At 45.4% G+C, this 18,391-nt stretch overlaps 1 protein-coding gene across 1 annotated transcript; it reads right to left on the reverse strand.

Moving 5' to 3' along the window:
• Nucleotides 1–365: 365 nt before the first annotated feature.
• Nucleotides 366–17,941, reverse strand: LOC127564286 (zinc finger protein 501-like). Its single transcript, XM_052001078.1, has 2 exons — nucleotides 17,822–17,941; nucleotides 366–5,979 (listed from the first exon to the last, which is right to left on the reverse strand). Exon 2 carries the CDS (start codon nucleotides 5,653–5,655, stop codon nucleotides 4,660–4,662), a length of 996 nt encoding a protein of 331 aa, XP_051857038.1. The 5' UTR covers nucleotides 5,656–5,979; nucleotides 17,822–17,941; the 3' UTR covers nucleotides 366–4,659.
• Nucleotides 17,942–18,391: the final 450 nt, after the last annotated feature.

Genomic DNA, 18,391 nt, shown 5'->3' on the forward strand with positions numbered 1-18,391 from the left:
TGCATTTGTAGGTAGCTCTAATTGTTTCCTATTATTGAATATGAATTGACCTTTCTGACGCTTTTCCTCAATGTCCCCGATTCCTGCCTTCTGTGGCCAAAAGGTTTAGACTGGAACTACATGATGTTTTTATAACGCTTTAAGGATCACAAAGGGTTTCGTTTGCACTATTTCAATGGATTTTCCCAACCTCCCCATTTTCCTCTCATGGAGGGGTTAAGGGGCCTACCCCATGATCCCAAAACTTAATACGCACCACAGTCAGGATTCTTATTCTGAGCTCTACAGACTTCAAGCTGTATTATGCCATTCGTACTCAAATTTGAAGAAAACAATTCAGAAGTAATTACACAAGACCAAGTTACTGCATGAAAGAAGTGTGGTTTATTGCAAGCAGGACCAGGTATCAACCAACAGTTCTATCAACAATGAAAACAGTACCTTGCAGCACCCAGGAATGATCAGCCCCACTGATAATGCCATGCAGCAATGTGGTCCAGCAGCCTGACTAGTCTCCCAATGTGCTTCCACACCCACTGATGCAACGGGATGGTAGCCAATAGTGACACAGCTGAGTTTGTTCTGAATCTTTTCTCATGAAGCTAGTTCCCACAGGGTCCAAGACTATAACGATCCTGGACAATGGGTTCTGTGCCAGGCACTGCAAGGGCAAGTTACAGGAAGCCACAGATCAGGCCAAGTGGCTCGGCTTTCCCTGTCTCTAGTGGAGAAGCCATGACCTAAGAGATTCCTGGAAAATAGACACTTAAGGGGACCGTGAGCCATGCAGTCTGTGTCTAATGCATAGAATGTAAACAGAGTCAGGACTGGAATTGGTCAATAACTGCTGTCCTCCACGGGTCACTCTTTGGCACTCCACTCTTGTCTTATAGCTGTAATAGACTATTAGGGAAGTATATGCTACCAATAGCACTAAAACTGCCACTGCCATTTAAACAAAGCATAAAGAGAAGAAAAATCATAGTAAATGGCAAGCCCTCTCAGGTCCCAGAGCACTATCCCCGCTGCTACCCTGCCTAGCTAAAGGCCTGCAGCAGTCATCCTGGCACTGCTTGGGACACTCTGTGAAGAAAACTTAATTTTCAGAAGAATCAGGATGGTGTTCCTGAGAAAAATGCTATAAGCCCCAAAAGCTATGGAAACACATGGTGTAACCAAGAGACAAGTAGGAAGAAAAAAGAATATCATAGAAATTTGGAAATTGTAGCAATTTTTGAGTTGGTTTCTGAGAGAACTCCCATCCTCTTCATTTTCTGCCACCTTGAGAGCCCTGAGTATTTTTATTCTCTTTTCTAGCAAGTCTTTCCCTTTCATTTTCTGTCTTGCTATTGCAACCATTTGTTTCTACAGACACAAGTTTGATAAGTGCATAAATATTAGAGACCTCTTTTTTTAAGAGCCAAAATATTTACTCTGACAGGAAGAAGGCACTCTGATGTACACTGAATTATGGATTAATCTTTCATAATTTTTCTGAGTCTAAATCCATTTCATCTTGTTTTGCTTCTGGGAAAGGTTTTGCTCCTGAACTATCATTCCATTCAACTCATCTTTATATTGGGCAGATGATATAAAAGCCTAATTTTGGATGGATGGGAAATTGCCCCTTTCAAGTAAGGGAAAACAATTAGTTCTTCCAAGAAAAATACAACCCCTTTCATTCTTGGGTCCCTGCTGTAACTCCTCCCTCAAATCCCCCAGATGGCAAAAGGATACAGAAGTGGTATTCAGAACAATCATCGGAGCTTCAAAATGTCTCCTCTATGCACTACTGTCAGAGCCTGCTCCGATAACCTATTCTGAGTGGATGGTTTGTCACATCAGTAATTTCTACTAGCAATCTGGTCTTCTCTTGTTAGTGAGACTATTACTGACCCAATAGTACGTGAAACAGAGTGCCCAATTTCAAGGTGAAAAAGGAACATAAGCAAATCATAAGATGCAACCTGGACTAATGCATTGTACACTACACAGTGAGGTTGGTGTTTTTCAATCATTGTAATAAACAGCAAATTATCTATATGAACTTGGTTAAATATATCTCTAGATCACCATTATCTAGCACCTACTTGGTTTGAAGCTAGAGCAAAGTATGTGATTAATTAGTAAATGATGCATCCTTGGTCTTTAATCAACTTTTCAATATATCTAAAATTTTCATCACTTTCCTCCTCTTCCTAAGTTTCCAGCCCTATATCTCATTCATAGGATCATAGATTCATAGCTGGAAAGACACTCCTAGGTTACTTAACCCAATCTCTCCATTATACAAAAGAAGAAAATGAGACATAGATTCTGTGACTCCCCAGGGTCCGACTTCAGAACTGGAATTCCGGGTCACGTTCTCTGAATTCTAATCTCACATTCTAAGATATAACCATTAACCCAAAAAGTCAATAGGACATATAACAGCTACATGAAATAGGAGTATAACATAGGATGAACCAATACAGAGAAGACAGGGGAGGTAAATAAATCAAAATCATTAAATCAATAAGCAGGATTCTCTAACCACTCACTCTCAGAAGCCGATGTTGTATAAGTCCCCCAAAGGTCCAGGTATCATAGGATCTGCATCCATATTTCTATGAAACAAATCAAGAAGTTCATCATAATTCACCTTTCAATCTCAAGGACAGGAAGGCTCTTCTAGAGAGAAATGTCACCACAGTTGTCTGTCAATTGCCAGAGTTCAATTTCAGTTCAGATGCCAACAAATCTTCCTAAATGGCACAGTACCCCCAAAGTTACAATTTCATTATTTTCCAGATAGTCCTTGGTATTCTTGACTTTTTTTAAACAAATAAAATTTGTCTAATTGTAAAAGTGCCCTTTAAGGTATGTCACCTGGTATGTCCTGGTATGTCACCAACTCTGAAATTTGGCAATCACTTCATGATATTGGCACAGTCTATCCAAGAACACTGAATTTCTCTGCAATCATTCAGATCTTTTATTCCTGTAAAAAGTCTTGTAGTTCTATTTTTATAAGTCCAATGTATGTCCTTACAGCTTAATTCCCAGGTTATTTGATCTTAGCTAGAACTCCTAATTTCTTCTCCTAAATTTTATTGACACATAGAAAAGCTGATGATTCAATGGATTTCTTTTGTGTACAGCTGCTTTACTGAAGTTATTGGTTTTCTTGATTACTGATAATTTTCCATTCAGCTTCTAGATTTCTCTATGAAAACCATGAAATCAATATGTTCAAAGTCTGGAGAGAGTAATTTTACAAATATAATCACTGTGAAAAGGAACATAAATGAAAAATAATAGGATTAAAGGATGATTGTTATATTACATTTCAAAGTATATGAGGCAAATATATGAAGATCTAGGTCCATATCAAAGCAGTAATTCTCAAAACAATCTGGCACTGGATAAAATATAGCAAAGTAGATCAATAAGACAAAGTATATAATTAAGACTTAGGAATAAATGTACATAATAGAATCTGGCAAACTAAAAAATACATGAACTACTGGGAAAGGAACTATATGATGAGATCCTGGGAAAAATGGAAAGTAGTATGGTTTAAAACTAAGTTTGGATGAGTATGTTATGTCAAATTCCACAAAAAGTTCCCAATGGCTATGACCTGACTATAAAAAGTCACACCATTAAAAAAAAAAAAAAACTAAACTAAAGGGGAATTAAAGCCTACTTATCCCACAACTATGGAAAGAAAGAATTATTAATCATTCATAAGATAGGTCACAAAAGAGAAAAAAACACCATTAGGATAATGTAAAGTTATTTTTTTTTGCATAAATAAAAATCAATGCAGCCAGTCGCAAAAGAAAAAATCATGGGCAAAATGTTTTTGCATTAAATATCTCTCTAACATTTAAAACCAGAGGGAAACTACCGTATGTTTATAGGCTAACACTTGTTCCCAAAAGTGGTCAAAGCATACCAAAAACTTTCAACAAAAGCTACCAGAAGTATTGCCTTTCACATATTAAGTTAAAAAATGGTGGGACCACTAATTTATAGTTAGTTAAAAGAAGGCAAAAATGTTGCATGGAGCTGTCAATGAGCTTAACCACTCCAGAAAATAAATTGCTGATACCTCTTTAACTTAGAGATTCCACTACTGCTATTATCCTCAAGGAAGACATTAAAGGAATCAGTCTCAATAAACATATTCTGAACTACACCAAGTACGGTCATATGTTACATGTGGAGAATGACTGAACAAACTAGTAGTATAAAAATACTGAGGAATATTACTGGGTAGCAAGGGATAATAAAAATAAGCTGGAAAAAAATTGGGATAATGTGTTTGAAAAGTGGCACAGTAAGGAAAGCTGAGTCAAAGCACCAACAGATATAAATGCGTCAACAATGGAATAAAATCAGCACTCAGGAGGAAAACAAAACTTGTCAAATACAGTAGTCAATATAAATCAATATATAAAATATAAGCACAAATCTCTCCTTTTGTTAACAACTGAAAAACTTTTAAGAATGTACATTACCAGGGTATTTAAGTATTTGTTGGGACGCAATTGTAAAAAGATGGATCAATAATTTGTAAATGGGGAAAAAAAGATATTCCATTCATCCATCAGATTTTTCTCTTCACTAAGAACTGGTGTTGAGTAAGGAGCTAAGCCTTCCTCAAAGTTTCTCTCAATTATGCAGCCTCTGATGTCTGGTTAGACCAGCACTCAAGCGGAAGCACCTTCCACATTCACTACATTCAAAAGGTTTCTCTCCAGTATGAATTTTCTGATGGCGACTAAGCTGGGCACTCTGGCGGAAACACATCCCACATTCATGACATTCATAAGGTTTCTCTCCAGTATGAATTCTCTCATGTTGAATAAGATGTGTTCTCTTGCAAAAGGCCTTTCCACATTCTCGACATGCATGGGGTTTTTCTCCAGTATGAATTCTCTGATGGGCAGCAAGGGATGAATTGTAGTTGAAGGTCTTCCCACATTCATTACACTCGTAAGGTTTCTCTCCGGTATGAATTCTCTGGTGGCAAATTAGCTGTGAATTCTGGTGAAAGGCTTTTCCACATTCATTACATACATATATCTCTCCTGTGTGAACTTTCTGGTGTCGAGTTAGTTCTGTGCTCTGGCGGAAGGCCTTGCCACATTCGTTACATTCATAAGGTTTCTCTCCAGTATGTATTCTCTGATGGGCAGCAAGAGATGCACTGTGGTTAAAAGCCCTCCCACACTCATTACACTCATAAGGTTTTTCACCGGTATGAATTCTTTGATGGGAAGCAAGGGATGAGCTGTGATTGAAGGCCCTCCCACATTCGCTACATTCATAAGGTTTCTCTCCAGTATGAATTCTTTGATGGCGAGTAAGATGGGCACTCTGTCGAAAGGTCTTCCCACATTCAGTACATTCATAAGGTTTCTCTCCAGTATGAATTCTCCAATGTTGAGTAAGCTGTGTCCTCTTGTAGAAGGCCTTTCCACATTCATCACATTCATAATGTTTCTCCTTCGTATGAATTTTCTGATGTTGGCTAAGTTGAGTTCTCCACTGGAAAGTTTTCCCACATTCAAAAGGTTTTTTTTCAGTATTTAGACTATGGTAGTCAATAAGATCTGAATTATAACTGAAGGATTTCCCACAATCGTTATACTTAGAAAATATCATTTTTAAGCTGGTTCTGTTTTATTTTTTTTTTAACTAAATAATTCAAAGTTCGTTCTGTATATCACATTTGTGGAGACTGCCTATAAAAGACACTTTGTGTTATAGACAAAGGATGGTACTACACTGAAGATTTTACTTAATGTCTTATCTTCAAATAGATTTCCTTTGGCTGAATTATTTCCCAAATGTTTTTCCTCATTACTCTGCTGCCTCTGTAACCCAAGGCTTACTTCCAATAGAGGTTTGATTCTTTTCCAGGCTGGTTTTTCCGGAGAAATGCCAAACTTGAAGTGGAATTGTTAGTTTCACATCTAGTCTCCAAATCTGGAAGAGAGAAAAAAATCAATGTCCACTGTTCTCTAGTTGTACAAAGAGCCTTGTGCTGTCTCATGTATCCAGAAAAAAAAAAAAACACACCCTCAAAATATTAAAGGGAAGGAGAAATAATAATACAATCTTATGTTTAGAGGGCTGTGGTGAAGAGACTGCTTCCGGAATCTTAAAAGTATTATACAAATATAAATAAGTAATTAATAGGGTATAAATGTCTCAGATTAAAACAATTTATGAGATAGGCTATGTCATTCTAAATCAAGGAAACTAAGGTTTGGTGTGCTTTTGTAATTTTAGTAAAATGAATGTGTTCCCAATTATATCAGTAATAAGAGTAAAATATGGGGCATGAACTAAATGGAACTTCAAGTTTTGTACACTTTCCACTAAACTAAAATACACATAAGAAAGAAAATATACTTTTTTTCTATATTGATCTAAAAAGCCTAGCTAGAAAAATAGGTAGAAGTTGCAGGAAGGCTGTTCTCAAATAATTATCAAGAAAGACTACAATTTCAGCTTTTGACCTCATAAAAGACCATCTCTTATAAAACCATCCTTTTGAAAATGAAGAAATGAATTTAAGAGGTCCTTCTTATGAACAAAGTTCACATCTACACTTAGATTTTGGATTCTCTCCTTCCCTCAGACTGCCCCAACCATCACCCTCTTTGAAGCTTCAAAAATGTTCTAATTGGTCTCCTAGACTCTTGTCACTGCCCAAACTCCATTCTAATCCATGCTATACTCAATTGCTAAGGTGATTTTTGGTACACCTTGGGCCTAACCAAGTCACTCCTTTGTTCAAAGAATTCCAATGGTTCCCTTTGATCTTTTCCAATATAAAAATTCTCTGACATTTGAAGCCCTTCATAATTGGGCACCTACCCTTTCTATCTTTCCAGTCTTCTAAAACCTTAACTTATTCTTTCCACCCCCCCCAACACTTCTAATGGCCCACTTATATCTTGCTCTTATGTGACACAGCTTCCTATCCCCTGTCCTCCCCTTCTAAGTTTGTCTGTATTCTCTTATTATGTTGTTTTGTTTTTCTGCTGAGGCAACTGGGGTTGTGACTTGCCCAGGATCACACAGCTAGGAAGTGTTAAGTGTCTGAGGCTGACTTTAGGGCTGGTGCTCTCTCCACTGTGCCACCTAGCTGCCCGTCTTCCTTTAATTCTACCTTCTGCAAGACTTTCTTTTGACCGTGATCAGCAAATGCCTTCCTTTTTCAGACTCTTTTTTACCTAAGGTGCTCAAACACACATACATGTATAATTATGTACGTGTATGTATGTATCCTATATACACCTAATTATTGTTGTTTTCCCAATTAATGCTTCCTGAGAGCAGGGTTGTTCTCCTCACTGCTACTACTTAGCACAGTGCCTGGCATATAGTGAATATTTATAAAATTATCAATGATTTCTTCCTTGTTTTTAAGATTTTTATTCTGAATTTTACAAATATCCCAGAAGAGGACATTTCCACTTACAAATTAAAATAGGAAAAGGGTTATATATGGCATATGAAACTGTAAATCCCTGTTGTATAGATTCTGAAAAAAAAAAGTGTTATATACTCAGTATATACTCAGGGGAGAGGGAAAGGAATTATTTTCAAAAGAATCCTTGTCTTTATTGCCCTCAGAAATTCTTATTTTCATATTTTAAAACATGCTTAAATAATTCTCTTTTTTTGGGGGGAGCACAACATTGGTAATATCCATCCCCACTTCCTTCCCCACCAAATTTGTAAAAGCCAAACTAATCACGTATGTTCAATAAGTAAGCACTGCCACAACCTTTAAAGGCAGACAGACAAATCTACACATTTGCCGTATCCAGAAAGGCACAACATTTAACACCCTGGGTCAGACTTCTCTTTGGGATGGGTAGCATGTGTCACACAGGGCACCAGAAGCACGATAATTACCATGCTAATCAGAATTCTAAAGTCCTTTCCAAGCTGATTTTCTGTACAATGACATTCCTATGTAAAGTGGTTCCTGGTTGTGTTCATTTCACTGTGCATCAGTTCATGAAAGTCTTCCCAAATTTCTTTTGTCTTTTTTTGTCAGTTTACGCTCACTGCTCATTTTCTTTGATGAGATTTTCTCTTGTTTCTCTGACTTCTCTATGACCCACAGATTTTTGGGGGATTGTTATTTAGTTTGCAACTTTTGATCCTTTTTTCAAAAGCCATTATATTGATTTTTTGTGTCTGTGAAGTTTTTATGCCTTACAGCGTATACTAAGTTAATTTCTGTAAATGTGACAAGTGCTTCTGAAAAATGTTTACCCCTTTCTCTTTCTAGAGGCCTAGGATAGCTAAGTTTTCTGTGATTTGACTCAGGGCCTTGAGCTAGGCTGATCCTGGGAAATGACTTCTTTTTAAAGCCATTTATAAGCCATTCCTTTAACAGACTAGACTCTGGAATGTCATCAGCAATACAGACCTAGTTCAGTGGACATTTTGCAGACTCCTACCTTGGTCCTTTCCTGAAATTTGTGTTCCTTTCTTTTCTCTAGTTCTTACCACAGTTCTGTTCTATATCTATACTATTTTTTGAAGAAAATCCAGTGACTCAATAGTCACATCAACCAGTTTCTTCAAAACACTAAGGCAGTACTTCCAAAAATGAGTTTATGGGGGTGGAATTCTGGAAGGAAGTACTATCTTTCAGGGTTTATGCCAGAGAAGTCAAGAAAGTTCCAGGCATGATGTGACACAAACTCAAGATTTGTGGAAAGTAGATTTTAAAGGCTTCAGGAGAAAGATGAGTAGGAAACCACAGACTAAAAAATACTCCGAGAAGTCAGCCCAGGAAGCAGAGGAGATGCTCAAGAACAAAGGGTAATTCTTGACTATGCTACCAAATTGGGGAGAAGGGGAAGAGAATAATATTGGCCATTTCTCCGCTGTTCAGCTACTGGCAGGACACAAGTTGATATTCAGAAAGAGCCTCAGGGCCCATTTATCCCTCTGATATCTCTGTGCCAGGAAGGGCATGATAAGGCTCTTTGATAAACACAACTCCTGATTTCTCCATGCATTTTGGAACCGACTCACATGAGGATGCATCCATCTCTACCCTGCTGCCTTTTTTATTTGTTTTTTCTCGACCAGGTCCACACCTTCACAAAAGCAAATTCCAGTCCTCTATCCCAATCCATCAAGCCTCAGGAACACCTAACAAATCAGTCTCTTTCCATTAGGCCCTGTAGTTCACTGGCCACCTGAGTGCACAGCACTTCCAAACTGGAACAGCCCCAAGTAGCCTTCTCATGGAACTCATCCTGGACTAGAACACACCTAACAGTGCCCCGATATTCGCTTCAAGCTGCTCCATGTATCTCCTCCCATGGGGGCCTCCCTCTCCCCCAAAGATGCCAACAGAACTGTTGTCTCCCGGTCAACATTCCAGGTAGTTTGGCTCAGGGGATCTCCTCTCAGAAAATGTGACTTCTGGTACCCAGACTGGTACTGCGCCTGGCATACAACCACGTAGGAAATTTGAGTTTACAGACTGACTCTGTAGGAGATAGGACATGGGCAATGTGACCCCAACCCAGACTCTCCCTTCTGTGACCTAGCCCAGTCCTGTGCTAGCTTTCCTCTCTCCAGTACTGTCTTCCTTCCACTCTGCTCACTGAGGAGATCTTCAAGATGATGCTCCCGAGTTGGACCACTCAATAGACACACTTTTTTTAAAAAGTCCCTGCCCTCCAGCTTTAGGAGGAAATAGCTTCCCTTATCACTGAGTCTTCTGAGTCCCTGTCACAAGACTGGTGTTGGAGGGAAAATGATCTTGAGAGATTCAGGGGTAAGAGTATAAGGACAGGTACTAGTCAAGTGGATCACAAATATTATCTCATTTGATCCTTGTAACATGTCTGCGAGGTGTCATTACTTGCTCCTTATTCACAGTTGAGAAGACAAGGCCAAAATGACAGCTAAGTGTGAGTTCAGGCCTGTCACACTATCCACTGTGCTACCCAAACAGGATGATACCTTCCCTTGGCTACACATTTGAGTGACACGGCACAGCTCCGGCTTCCTGGAACACCCGATGTGAAGGCAAACATTCTCCTTTTCCTGGCTGACAGGATTTTAGTTTGACTATCCTTTACCATGAGATCTCTCTCCCGGTAACAAAACTAATACTTCTGGTAGGCATTCTGGAAGATAAATATGATCACTCATAAATTATTCAATTCAAGAAGTCAATTTATTCATCAAATTGGCACTTCATCCTAGAGGGCCTAGGACGACACAGGAACATCATGTTGAGACAGATTCTATTTTGCATCAGATTCCGGTCAGATAGTAACCTGTGTCCTGACAATGTTGTCAAGCTAAAGTCGTGCCTAACTGGTCACATGACAATCACAGCAAAACCTTCTCCATGGAAATTCTCTCGGCTAAATGAAGGCCAGCCCTTCATCTCGAGCCTTAAAACTGCTATACAAAGATCACCACTTCCCCCAATAAAAAATGTGAACATTTAGCAAAGATTGGCTAAAATATCTATTTCAAGAGAAGGATGCTGGGTGATAAATAATCTGATCAATATGTCATTACCCATTATTCTTGTTTTGAAAGAATGGAAACTATGTTGGGGAACATATTCCCATAATCCCCTTACCCCCAGCCTCATTTCATACCCTTTTAGAGCTAGAATGGATCTTCAACTCATTTTACAGATGAGGTGAAACCCACCAAGGTAAAGCTGGCAGCTCATTTGCACCCCAAAAGATCGATTGGAGACTGAAAATCTGAGTGCAAATCCTGTGGCAGGCCCACTCACCAGTATGTGACACTGAGCAAGTCACTGAAGTCATGGATAATAACTAAGGGCACCTGTCTGGCAGCTGCGCTCAAAACCATATAATTGAGGTAAACCACTTTGTAAACCATAAAGTGCTCTACCAGTTATTGCTATTATTACCGAGCATTTGGAAGAAGCAAAACTGATCTTATGCAGTTTAGTGTTACCTGGCTCCCATTTCTGTGCTCTGACCAAAGATTTCCAGGATGGCCTAGCAGTTTGCACTAAACAGAAACGGCTAAATTCTAACCCCAAATTATCCCCTTTCGGTGCCCTCCTAACCATCCATTAAAGACGTCACTTCCTGTTTATTGAGTCCCTGCTCAATTGTACGTTCTAGGGTTTCACAGATGTTGAAGACAAGAAGCATCTTTTCCAGCAGATGGGAAGGGGAGAGGAGGTTTGCAAAAGTTTATTTTTCCCCCTCCCAATCTAGCCTTGTAATTTCATCTCCATTCAAAACTCTAAGCAGGATTTCTTTCATTCACAGCTGCAAACTATAGCAATTCACTCACAAGTTGAAGTGTTTCAGAGGGGCCTGAAGCACGGAAGTTGTGAGTGGTCCCACAGCCAGGCCCTCAGAGCCAGCCAGCACTAGAGACTAGCTAGGTCTTCCTCAGCCCAGGACCTGCCTTCTGGGGTCCCACAAAAGATTTCAAGGGATCTGGGAACACATATGGGGGAAAATGTTTTACTTTTTACTTCCAGAGAAGGGGGTGATCACGTGCCCAAAGTATCCTCCTATAAGAAAGGGGATGAGTCCCTGGATTCTGCCAAGCCACTAGCTACACCTTCCATGAAGCTCCCGTCCCCTCTCTCCCATGTTCCATTCCTTATATACTTTATATAAGGACTTCCTCTCCTTCCAACAAAGTCTTCCTTACATTTGGTTCCAGCCAATTGTGATGTTGTTGACAATTGCAGAGTTTTCTCTTTTACTTTAATTTTCAAGGTAATGGGCAGATCCGGGCTCAGCCAAGAGCATGCATGGGACTTCTGAAAGCTCCTGGCTGCCCTTCTGAAAGGCCACTGGTCTCTCTCACTGCAGGAGAAACACATGTGTTTTTATTGTGGCAGCTACCTCCCAGCCTGCTAGAAACAGCAAGTTTATAACTAAAGTGAAAGAAAGCAATAAGCTCAAATTGAGTAAGGTAAGTTTTGTTGAATAGTGATCTTCAGGGAAGTATGGCTTTGGAGAAGGAAGAAGAGGAGTAAGAGGGGGAAAGGAAGAGAAGATGGGAGAGTTGGGAGAAGGAGAAGGAGCAGAGGAGAATCTCGGAGGGGAGCTCAGGCCCCTCTAAGGCTCTTGAGATGGGTGGGATTCATTCATTTGAAGGACTTTTCTTGTGAAATGTTTTACTGGATTATTCTGTTAGACTCTCTGGGGAAGACTCCCATCACCATGTTCTGGGAAAAATTTTTCTCGCTGCAAACCTGGATTCTAATAAACCCGAATCTAGGGGGTTGGAAGAAGGGCAGAGGTGGTACACAGCCTCTATGGAGAAAAGCTGATTGGCTGAGAGGCCCCGCTGGCACCAGCCATCTGGGATGGGCACATAAGGACCGACAAAGGGTCAGAAGCAAATGCAAAGTTCTGGCTTCATGACATGGAGGTTGGGGCTTGCTTCTGAGTCTCTAGAAAAGGGTCTTTAAGTCGATGGTAACAGGCAGAGGAAGCGACATCAGCAAGAGTGTCAGCGTCCAATAGTGCACTTCCAGGGATATAACCTAAGATCTCCTCAAGAAATAAAAACAGTAGCCAGCAGTTATCTAACAAGCATTATTTCATCTACAATCTTGGGAAGTAGACACTATTATTATTCCCATTTCAATGATGAGGAAATTGAGGCAGGAAGGGGATAGGCACACCTGCCTACGGTCGTACTGCTAGAAAGTGATTGAAGTTTCCTGAATCCAGGGCCAGCTCTCTACCGTGTGTTCCACTCTACTGCCTCTTAAATATATCTCTAAATGACATCAGACCTGCAGGCAGGAAGATCTGGGTTCAAATCCCATCTTAGACAATGCTGTAACGGACTGGGCAAATCATTCAGCTTCTCAATCTCAGTTCCCCAATCTGTGAAATAGGGAGATAATAGCACCGGCTTTATAAGGTTGTCGTAAGGCTCAAAAGAGACAGCATATGTATTACAGCACTTTATAAATGACAGCTCTAAAATACCCACGAGTTGAGATCTGTGTGGATGGAGGGAATTTTCCTGTACAGATGAAATCCCTGGCAGAAGGGATAGGGACAATGTGTAATATTTCACATATATATTTTTAAAACTTTGTGGAGAAAAATCAAATCCTTCAGAAAGGAGGTTTCCTTCCCAGGCTCCAAGATGATATCTAATAACCTAGCTGAGTTCATTGTTGTAGAACCAAATGCGCTTTCTGAAAGAATAGGTGTCTGGAAGAAGGTGAATGAGGCAACCTACAACTTAGACCCGAAGCCCAAGGGGAAACTGAGTAAGCCAGACTTAGAAAGAGTCAAGGAGATTAGGATCCCAGGGAATGGGACGAGGGGCAGGCCCTGGGCAGCCACATTCATATTTACCATTGGAGCCACTTATTCTTATTAAGCTTATCAGAAGAGGGCCCTGACCAGAGGGAACATCCAGGCCAAAAAGGAGACAGATTACAACCCCGAGAAGCTCTGCAAGAAAAACACACCACAGCTAGCTTGGTATTGGAGATCAAAGCTCCATTCTCTTGCATGGTATCCACTGGAATGACCCCCTCCCTCCCCGCAGTGTGTGCTATTAAGACTCTCAAAGAGGATCTAAAGCACTTGAGAAAGGATGGGGCAAAGGGGCAGGGATCCAGGTCAGAGAGCACAATGATGAAAGCAGGATAAGGAAAGGGGGCTACAAAGATGAGGCCTAAGGAAGAACAGGGTCTGGGGATCCTCGGGGCCTGATTCTCCAAGGCACTTCTGCAGCCCCAGCTAAATCTTGGGCTAGGATTGTTTTTATTCCTCAGTGACCAGATTCCCCCCGACTTCCCCAACTCCTCAAGCAGGCCTGGCTTCCTTTAGCACTGCTATGAACCTCAACATTCTTGCTTCCTCTTTTATTACAAAGAGATCAGCCTTTCTGAAGGATTTATCCCCTATAAGGCAAAAAAAAAAAAAAAAAAAGTAAATAAAATTGAGCATTACACATGGCCACCCCCTTCCCCCCAGAGACTTCTGAGAGCAGGAAAACTTCCTCCACCCGCAGAGATCTCAACTCCTGGTAATTGAGAGGCTGGCTGAGTTGCCTGGGGCGCTGGAGAGAGATGGAGCCCTCTTTGCAAACCAGAATGAGTCATGAGGCCGGGCTGAGAATCTAGTGTTCTGCCCACTGGCCAATCCAACCTTCAATTACCCAGGACTTTCTTAACACAGACAAATGGAAAGCTGCACAATTAGATCAGGTTCCCAGTAACAGAATCCTGTAAAGATTCCTTCCAAAGGCACCCCCCTAAGCTCTCACTGGGCTGAGAACTGCCTGGTGTCTACCTACCCCCTTGGCCATCTTCTTTGCCTTCCCATCATTCCCTTTGATATGTTCTCCCTTGATTTTTCCTTGTAACACTCTCATTATCACCTTCTGAACTAGCTTCTTTCCTGGTCCCCCAAAATTCGCACTTGCTCCTGACCCCCCATCCCAAATCAAAACTCACTGGGGCAGATGACAGGCCAAACACAGAGAGGCTGAAGTGTGCACTGTCCCAATATTAATAAGCATCATGCTATACCCCAGGGGAGAGAAATTCAGTAGGAAGAGATAGGAGTTCTAATCCAGCTCCAGAAATTATTAGCTGGGTGACTCTGGGTAAGTCCTTTAAGCTGTCTGCCTCTGTTTCCAAGTGTAAAAGTGCCACTGCCCAAGGTGTTGTAAGAATCAAATGAAATATTATTTGTAGAGTGCATGGCAAGATGCCAGGCACATAATAGGTCCCCGTACACCCAGTAGGTGCCTAATGCTGGTCTCCTTCCCCTTCCTAATGATGGCCCCTCTTCTCCTTTTAAATCGGGCTTTATTATATCCACACACAGCCCAGCCTTCTGGACAATCCCCTAACGACTGCCCTAACAGCCCTCTTTAGGACTTCTCCCACTAATTGCCAGCTGTAGCAAATTCCCAGGGACCAATTTCTTCTCCCTAGAGGCTGACTCCACTGGCAAAAGTCATCCAACGGGGCTGATTTTTATCCGCCACAAATTCAGGGTACATCACCCCGTGAAGTCTTCTGGGTGCTTGACAATGATGACACCTTCAAATTCACTAAACTCTAAGTGACATTGAGTGTTTCCTTCAATTATGAAATTAAAAAAAAAAATTCTGAGTCCCCAGGCTTCACCAGCCTGTCACAGGGGGTCCCGACCACAAAAAAGAGCCCAGCACTGGGCTCTGACACCCTCCCCCAATCATCCTCCAAATACATCCTGAACCAGCCTGTCCAAGGGCTATGGCCCCCAGAGGCCAAGGAGATCTTATCTTTGGGCAGCTCGAGATGCCAGGTGCTTTTTTTTTTTTTTTTAATTTGAACTCAAATGTGCCCCTCAGTTACCTCCAACTTCTGCCTGCCCTCTATGTCTTTGGGACCCCCCCCCAACTCCACCTTCCTCGCTGACTGTCCCCTAGGAGCCCGAGCCTTCTCTGACAAAGCGCCCATCTCGGGGGAAGGGGACCCTTTACTCCTCCAAAGGCAAATCCTCCTGGAATTGCCCTGGGTTCTGTCCCTGCCACTTCTTTGCCAGGGATCTCCCCGCTCAGCGACGACAAACTTCACCCTCCACTCTCCCCTCAGTTGGCTTCAGTTCTGTCCCTGTGGGAAACTTAGGCTCTAAGTCCACCTTTTAGTAGCATCCAACCTATCTACGACATCCCTGGGGCCCGGCAGAGCACCTGGGAAACAACGGGAGCCTAATTACTGCAGGGCCGCCCTAAGGATAAGCCCCATCACTGGCTCCTCCAGCCTCTCCCAGTTGGCCCGGACCCTCTTCTCACTTCCTCCACTCTCGAACCCCGTTCTCCGCGTGTTCCCCAAGGTCCAATCTCGCCTCTCACTCCCTGGCCCTGACTCACACCGGTACCGTCTTAAAGGCCCCGGAAGAGTTGTGTCATTCATCCTTTTCGGGGGGATCCGAAGGGCTGTCACCCAAAGGAGGGTCCAGTGTTCCCTTCAGCCCTGGGAAAAACTAGGGACAAGCTCAGGGGGCCCAGAAATACGGCGAGGCTTTGGTGCCTTTCCTAAACACGAACCAGCGCCCACCGCGGGGGCCCCTCGTCCACAGCTGCTTCCCGGTCCCTTCCAGTCCTAAGCCGGACTCCGGGGTCCGGAGGATGTTCAGGCAGCCACAGGGCCCAGCCCATGGGGTCGGCCTATACTTCAAACCGGGTCTCAGCTGCTTTCTCAGCTGGGGGACCTCAGTTTCCTAGTGGAAAACAGGGACCCAGGGTCTGTCAGGCTCCCAGCATCCTCTCCCAGGGGGCCAGCCCTAGCCCCTCACCCTCAGAGGGACCCAGGGTCTGTCAGGCTCCCAGCATCCTCGGCTCTCCCCAGGGGCCAGCCCCAGCCCCTCACCCTCACTGGGACCCAGGGTCTATAAGTCTCCCAGCATCCTCGGCTCTCCCCAGGGGCCAGCCCCAGCCCCTCACCCTCACAGGGACCCAGGGTCTGTCAGGCTCCCAGCATCCTCTCCCCAGGGGGTCAGCCCCAGCCCCTCACCCTCACAGGGACCCAGGGTCTGTCAGGCTCCCAGCATCCTCTCCCCAGGGGCCAGCCCCAGCCCCTCACCCTCACAGGGACCCAGGGTCTGTCAGGCTCCCAGCATCCTCTCCCCAGGGGCCAGCCCCAGCCCCTCACCCTCACAGGGACCCAGGGTCTGTCAGGCTCCCAGCATCCTCGGCTCTCCCCAGGGGTCAGCCCCAGCCCCTCACCCTCACAGGGACCCAGGGTCTGTCAGGCTCCCAGCATCCTCTCCCCAGGGGTCACCCGTAGCCCCTCACCCTCACAGGGACCCAGGGTCTGGAAGTCTCCCAGCATCCTCTCCCCAGGGGTCACCCGTAGCCCCTCACCCTCACAGGGACCCAGGGTCTGGAAGTCTCCCAGCATCCTCTCCCCAGGGGGCCAGCCCCCGCTGCTCACTCTCACAGGCCAGGGAGACTCGGGGCATCCTTACAGGAGACAAAGATCCCGGGAATTGGGGGAACCCCCCCCCCGGCCTCCAGGGCTGGGACCGCTTTCCAGGTGGTTTTCCACCCAAAGATGGGGTTCCCCGTGCCAGGGATGGCCCCAGGTAGGGGGCTGGGGAGGGCCGCGGTGGGGGTGGTCAGACTAACGGTGGAACGCCAGGAAAACTGGGCTTTGAATGCCGCCCCCGGGCAACGCCCCCTCCAGCTCCCCTCCCCGCCCGGGCGCCGGCCCAGGTTTCATCTTCGGGGGCTCCCGGGGTGGGGCCGGGCAGTCCCCGGCCGAGCGGCCCCTCCTCCAGGCCTGCGGGGGGGAGTAGTGAAGATTGCTCCCCTGAAGGTCCCCAGCAGGTTCCAAGCCCGCCCCACCCTCGGATGGAGGACGAGCCTGAGGGTCCCAGGAAGCTGGGACTCGGAGCCCCGGGGATTAGCGCGCACGGGACCCCGGCCCCGAGGGGGGGGCAGGGCCGGCCTGGGCCGCCCCTTGGGCCATTCTGCTCCGCGGGCCGGGCGCTGGGTTCGAATCCACCTGGGCCACTAACTAGCACCCAGGTGACTCATCCCGGGCCTCAGTTTCCCCTTCGGAAACACGAGAGACTGGGGTCTCTTCGGGTCAGGATGACGAAAATGGAAGCGGGAAGCGCTTCGCCACCGTCGCCCCCAGGCCCCTCCCGGGCCTCAGTTTCCCCGCCCAGAGGCAGCGCGGGGGCCTGCACTCGGCTCCGAGGCGGGCGCGCGACCTGGGCCCGAGGATGGCTTCGTCGGGACCCCGGGGCGGCCTAGGCCGCGCGCCCCGCCCCCGGCCGCTCGGACTCACCTCCTCCCCTCCCGGGGGTCGGCGGCCCCTCCTCAGGCCTGGGTGCAGCGAGGGAGCTCCGGCGGCTTCGACCAGGGCGTCCGTAACCCAAGCACCGCGAGAGCCGGAGCGAGAACGAGCGCGAGCGGCGGAGCCCCGCCCCCAAACACGATCCGCCAATGAGAGAGAGAGAAAGGGCTACCGCGGGGCCCTTCCCTCCCCCCGCGCGTGGCGTCTCTCCCCCGCCGCCCCGCCCCTCTCCCTCCAGCTGCAGTCCGGGGCCCCGCCCGCGAGCCTCCCTCCCTCCCTCTCTGCCCGCGCTGGGGGAGCCCGGACCCCCGCCCCCGGTCGCCGCGGTTTCCGCCGTTTTCCTTGTCGCCCCCCCCCAGCCTGCGGGCCCCAGAGGGTGGGTAGGGAGGGGACTCGGCCTTTCTCGTGTCCCCGGACTCATCCCTTCCCAGCCCCCTGGCCCAGCAGGCGCCCCTTCCCCTTCCCCTTCCCCGCCCGAGGCCGACCTTGACCGAGCAGAGCGGGGGGAGGGGAGGAAGGGGGGAAAGAGAACCCCCGAGCTGGGCGCTCGCTGCGGGCGGG

The sequence above is a fragment of the Antechinus flavipes genome, chromosome 1 (assembly GCF_016432865.1).
Source record: "Antechinus flavipes isolate AdamAnt ecotype Samford, QLD, Australia chromosome 1, AdamAnt_v2, whole genome shotgun sequence".
Taxonomy (NCBI): Eukaryota; Metazoa; Chordata; class Mammalia; order Dasyuromorphia; family Dasyuridae; genus Antechinus; species Antechinus flavipes.